At 49.9% G+C, this 6,505-nt stretch overlaps 1 protein-coding gene across 1 annotated transcript; it reads right to left on the bottom strand.

The window, feature by feature from the left end:
• Positions 1-198: 198 nt before the first annotated feature.
• On the bottom strand, positions 199-6,266 carry LOC127756518 (cation/H(+) antiporter 19-like). The gene is made up of 2 exons (XM_052281860.1): positions 5,911-6,266; positions 199-2,676 (listed from the first exon to the last, which is right to left on the bottom strand). Exons 1-2 carry the CDS (start codon positions 6,100-6,102, stop codon positions 457-459), a joined length of 2,412 nt encoding a protein of 803 aa, XP_052137820.1. The 5' UTR covers positions 6,103-6,266; the 3' UTR covers positions 199-456.
• Positions 6,267-6,505: the final 239 nt, after the last annotated feature.

Here is a 6,505-nt window from a genome sequence, read left to right as displayed (position 1 = left end):
TTCATCTCGGAGTAGAAATTTACTGACTACGATTGAATTAATACGGTGCATTCATTTGTTCTTCCAAATGGACCTAAGTATGCTCCTAAAAATGCAGTTATTTTGGGCATTGGCCTAAGAAAGCTTTTAGAATTGCACTTATTTCGGGAAGTATGGAATATTTTTCATTTGGCAAAAGCCGCAATATAATGCGGGTAATTTCAGGCGTATTAGCAATCAGATTTATAGAAGTTTGACGGCAATAATTTGAAAACAAGTCAAAAAAAGAACAGGGATAACGCAAAAAGCAGCTAGCAGCGTGATTAATTCGACGAAGGCTGCACGCTGCGTACAAGAAAAACGACTGATGTTATTATATACACTTCATCAGTATAACACTCCACACACACACAACAAACATATCGCTACCATTTACTAGTAGTATAATAATTCTGGCCGGCGACGAGCAAATCAAAGTCATACGATGTCGTGGTTCATCGGTGAATGCGCCACCGGGACAACGGCGGCGGCGCCGGTGAGCTCGTCGAGGGCGTCCTCCTCCGTCGCGACGGGTGGCCTCGCCTTGGGGTCGTACCTCTTGCTCGCCGGGTTCGTCGCCGGGTCGTACCTCTTGACGACCAGCACCGACGCCGACGTCCTGAACTCCGGCGACGCCAGGTAGCTCCCCACGGGGCCCAGCTCGTCGGGCTTCTCCACCAGCGGCGCCGTCGGCGGCATCCTCCCCACCACGAACACGCTGAACATGGACAGCGAGTTGATCGCCTCCATCACCTCCGCCTTGCTCTGCGCCGGCCGCTCGTCGAACCGCACCGACCCGTCCTTCACCATGCCCACCTTCGACTTGAACGCCTCCACCGCCGCCTCGTCGGCGGCGGCGTCCTCGTCGGGCTGCGCGCGGCTCGGCCTGAACCGCTCCAGCGTCACGGCGACGCCGGGGTGCTCCGCCATCCGCGTCGCGTACGCCAGGGCCTCGCGGTCGTCGGGCCCGCCGAAGAAGAGCGCCGCCACGGAGAAGGCCACGTTCTTGGCGGACACCTGGGCGTGGCCGCCGAGGCCGCGGTCGACGAGGACGGCGACGGAGCAGGGCGCCTCGCGGAGGACGCGCTTGTTGATGGCGTGGTACGCGGAGCCGAGGGACTGGAACGTGCCGTCGTGCTGGAGCATCTTGTGGTACGGCATGACGACGATGGCGGCGCGCTTGGCGGTGGCGCTGTCGATGACGTCGCGGTGGATGGTGTCCAGGTCGGAGATGGCCGTCATGGGGCGCACCCGCACCGAGCTCAGCTGCTGGAACGCCTCGAACGCCACCACCATCTGCTCGGCCTTGTCGCCGGAGTTGAAGAACGGCATGCCGTTGCGGCGGGCGCGCTGCACCAGGGTGATCGCCGACGACCGCTCCGAGAGCTCCACGAGGTGCATGGCGTACATCACGAGGCGGCCGCGCCCGGTGCCCCGCGACGACTCGACGAGGTTGAGCAGCGTCGGGATGTTGCGGTTGGTGTGGAAGCAGGCCAGCACGCGCAGCTCGCCGTCGGCCTCGCCGCCGTCCACGGTGCGGCGCTTGTACGGCGCCGTCGGCCGCGCCGGCTTGTAGATGGCCATGACGATCGGCGTCGTGATGAACGTGGTGAACAGCGCCATGAGCACCATGATGGCGAACGCCTCGTCGTTGAGCACCTTGCGATCCTTGCCGATGTTGAGGACGATGAGCTCGACGAGCCCCTTGGTGTTCATCAGGAACCCCAGCGTGACGGCCTCCCGGACAGGGATCTTGACGAGCAACGACGTGATCACCGTGCCGCCGATCTTGCCAAGGCAGGCATTGACGATGACGAGCACAAGCAACCCCCATGACTTGGCTCCACGTATGGTGGCCACATTGGTCTTGAGGCCACTGGAGACGAAGTAGAGTGGCAGGAAGAGGCCGGAGATGAGGTCCTCCACCTTCTCGATGAGCACGCCGGCGAACGGCCCGTCCTTGGGGACGGCGATGCCGACGAGGAACGCGCCAAACAGCGCATGGATGCCGATGGTGTCGGTGACGAAGCCGGCGGCGAGGACGATGGCGAGGGTGGCACAAATGTACAGCTCCTTGACGGGCTCCCCCTCCGGTGACCGCCGCGCCATCCACGCCAGCGCGGGGCGGAGGAACAGGAAGATGGCGGCGACGAAGCCGGCGGCGGTGAGGAGCACCCAGAGCGAGATGATCGGCGAGCCGGAGCCGGAGAGCGCGACGGCGAGCGCCAGCAGGATCCAGGCGGCGACGTCGTTGACCGCGGCGGCGGACATGGCCATGCGGCCGAGGTCGGTGGTCAGGAGCTTGAGCTCGGCGAGGATGCGGGCGAGCACCGGGAACGCGGTGATGGAGAGCGCGACGCCCATGAACACCAGGAACGGCGCCTGGGGGGCGCCCTTGACGATGGTGGCGCGGAACGCGAAGGAGGTGCCGATGCCGAGCGCGAAGGGGGCGGAGATGCCGGCGAGGGCGATGGCGAGGGCCTTCTTGCCGGTGCGGCGGATGGCGGAGATGTCGAGCTCGAGGCCGACGAGGAAGAGGAAGAAGAGGAGGCCGAGGTTGGCCAGCGTGTCCAGGACGGTCATGCTCTTTGGCGGGAACACGTTGTGCAAGAACTTGCTGCTCCGGCCCAGCGCTGACGGCCCAAGAAGGATACCACCCTGCATCAACCACCAAGCCATTGTTAGCCAACAAATCATACAGTGACCTTTCGGTTCAAATTGAAATGAGTAAATTTCACAAATCTACAGATACTTGGATCAAATTATGACAAAACTATAGAATTTAGTGATAAAGTTATCAAAGAACTACATATTTTTAGTTTAGATCCACAACACTATTATTTATTTAAAGTTACAAAATCTTTAGTTTTGTGATAAAATTATTGTTAAATTTATAGTTTTATGATAAAATAGTTGTTAAATCTGTAGTTTTGTGATATAATACCTTAAATCTGTAGTTTTGTGATAAATTTAGCACTAAATCTGTAGTTTTATTAAACACGTTCATAAATCTGTAGTTTTGTGAAACACATTGTTAAATCTGTAGCTTGTGATAGTTTAATTAAAGTATGTGTAGTTTTGTGAAATTTACTCAATTGGAGAAAACACTTGAATGCTTGTAATATCACTCCATTTGTGAACAAGTTTAGCGTTTTTCATTAGAGCAGCAGTGGTTATATGTAAGAACGTAACACTGGAAGAACATGAACATGTAGTGTGCTGTAGAATTCGTGCTTATCAAGGTTCTATAGTTGCTCCCCGGTAAAAGAAAGAAAGAAAAGAAAACAAAAAGAACCGTGTAAGTTTAGTGGTCATGGATGACCTTGTTGTTTAATTTGTGGTTCATAACAATTTAAAGTTGAGCTACCGGCCAATAGTTGTGTAATTTTCTATAGGAAAAACTGAATGATGCTGTAAGAAATGATCTAAGCAACAAAGAATAAGTTGGTCAGAGGGCATGGCAAGGAATGCCAATAGATAATTACGCATCCACGAATGGTTACAAGTTACTTGCTTTGCTTGATGAACGAAAAGCATTGTTTAATAGCAGTTGGCACTGTTACCTACTTACCTGTACTCTTTTTCTTGCTTAAGCAATTTCTGCAAGTCAAAGACAGCTAGCTAATCAGGAAGCATATCTTTCTTTCAATAATGCATTCAACTATTCACCTTAATTTTTCCCCGGGTCTATTATATCCTAAATATAGTGTTGACTTCGACTAATAAAACAACACAAGAAATACAACCAAACCTTGCACTGAACCTATTGGCAAGAAACAGGTCCACATTCATTTTCTTCATCACTTCTTAAGAATCAGCGGTTTTTTTTAGAAAATTTAAGAATCAGTGGTGGCTTACTGTAAGAAGCTAGGGGCTATGCATGCGAAATGAACGTGCAGTAAACTGCAGATTGGCTAGCTAGTTAATCAGTGCAGTTGAAAGTCAGCAGACTGTACAGTTCCTAAAACCATTTTCTTCTCCTAGTTCTCTATAAAATGCAGATTATTACAGCTCCTCAGAGTTAATTCTTTCTAACAAGATGAAAGTGACATGCATGTATGGCAAAAGTCACCGATGCAGTTCACACTTTTCAGTAAACACATGGCAACATTGTCCAAACTCCAGGACACAGATCACAGATGTGGTGGATATCACGAATGCAAGTTGCAACCAGAAATCACATCTTTCTGGGAGAAATTAAGATGTGATATCTCTATGGCAAATAGTGTCCCCTCTAAACGTGGTGCAAGCAAAGAGTAGTTTCCCTGAAGTTTAGGAGTATAAATATATACTATTGTTTGAAGATGCTAGGAATCTTCTTGCTTCTAGGTGAGCGAATATCTCTGATCTCTTGGAAAACAAAGGCATATAAACCTGAAGTATCTGAGGCAGGTATCCCCTAGGAGAGTCAGTATCCAGCCTGCCTGATGCGGTTGTCTACCACGTGAGAAGCACGGCTCAGCCAAAGTCTTCCCTTATTATAGGATCTAAGGAACCTAATGTGGTATTGATTAATCAACCAATAGCTAATTTGGGGAAATATATATTGCACTAATTACATATTGCATTGGTTCTTTGTATGCATGCCTCTTTCCTTCGTCTGATCCTAATGATGAAACTATATATCAAGGTAAGGCAGTTACTGATTGTATGTTATGAAAAAGGAAAACTAAGTTACTACCATATGTTTTAGCTTCCACATCCAGTAAATATGGGATTTAATCATGTTCATGTACCATTCCTCCTCCTGCCATACTGTCAATGCAATAGTATCACAATAATTTCTTCCTCCAATTGCCATTTTCAATCCATTTTTATAGGCCACGTGAGTGTTTCTTTTGAAAATTAAAAACGCAGGCATCCAGCTAAACCTCTTCTCTTTCATATTTTTCTGGAAAAGAAAATCTCGAACTCTCACCAATCATTTTTTTTCGCCGGACAACTCTCACCAATCATTTTTTTTCACACCCTAGTACTTAAATGAATCCCAAGGTCCCAAGGCAAGCACCAACTCCTAGATGTGATTGATCTACTTAAGAACATGAACACTAAACAATATATTTGTACAAACTCTACTAGAAGGGTTTTAAAAATATTTGTCAAGTAATAATCACTGCAAAATTCAAGTCAACATATATTATCAAACCAGTACCCCGTCAAATTTGGTGTCAACCAGTCCATACCCACTCTGTTCATATTCATATATCCCAATAAGTAATAAATGAATCCCAAATCAGGCAAGCACCAACTCCTAGATGTGATTGATCATCTACTTAAGAACACGAACAGCAAACAAGATTTGTATACAAAGTATATTTTATTAAAAATATTTGTCGAGTAACAAATCAGTGCGAAATTCAAGTCAAACTATATATCACTCCTATTATCAAACTAGTGGTACCCCACGAAATTTAGTCAGCTGAATGTGTATGCGTCTCTATCACGCACGATCGCAACGGAAACAGGGGAAGAAAAAGGCCACGAAAAGGACAATTGTCCCATCGGCTCCGATTTTCAAAAATTCCAACCCCCGCAACAACAATTTCCTCCCCCAATTTCGCAGTTATTGTTGCACTTGCGCGAGATTTTCAGCGCCTTCACATCCAAGGACAACAAAATTCAGAAGCTGGGAATTAACAGAGCCTTCACCTCTAAGGACAAGGAGATTTTCAGAGGGGAACAGAGAAACGGATAAGGACAAAGCAAGCAAGCAACGAGAGAGAGAGAGAGAGAGAGAGAGAGAGAGAGAGAGAGAGGCGGAGGGGAACACGGCACGCCGCAACCGACCAAGCGAAACCCTAGGCGCCCCGGGCCGAACCGGGTTGGTTCACAGTACTACACTAGCAAGGTAGCCATGGCGGAAGGAGGAGGAGGAGGAGGAGGAGTACTTACGATGATCTCGGCGATGACGCGGGGCTGGCGGAGGGGGCGGAGGAGGTAGGCGAGGCCGCGGGTGACGACGACGACGAGGCAGATCTGGAGGATGATGAGCGGCAGCGCGAAGTCCAGCGGGTTCTCCTTCTGGAACGCCCCCTGCGACGTCGCCTTCATCGCCGCCGGGCAGCTGCCTCCGCTCGCCGCCATCCTCTACTCCTCCTTACTGGTCACTTCTCACTCCCCCCCCGCCGTCGGAGTGGACCACCAATGCGCTTCGCCGCCGCCGCCGCACCACGGCGAGGAGGGAGGAGTCGATCGAGTCGAGTCGAGTCGGAGAAGCGAATTGAAGCGAACACGAATCAGACACGCACATCCACACTCGGCAGCTGCGTGGGGGTGGGGCGCTATATATAGGGGAGGCCGCGTCGGCCGGGGTGCCACGTCAGCACCCGAGGAGGAGTCTCAGAAGAGGATTAGGAGAAGGAGACGATGAAGAACGCGGTTACAAATACTACTACTGCTACAAGTCGGTCGAGACAAGACACAAGAGGGGATTTATTATTATTATTATTATTATTATTATTATTATTATTATTATTATTATTATTAT

The sequence above is a fragment of the Oryza glaberrima genome, chromosome 12, assembly GCF_000147395.1.
Source record: "Oryza glaberrima chromosome 12, OglaRS2, whole genome shotgun sequence".
Taxonomy (NCBI): domain Eukaryota; kingdom Viridiplantae; phylum Streptophyta; class Magnoliopsida; order Poales; family Poaceae; genus Oryza; species Oryza glaberrima.
This window is presented reverse-complemented; position numbering and strand designations above follow the sequence as displayed.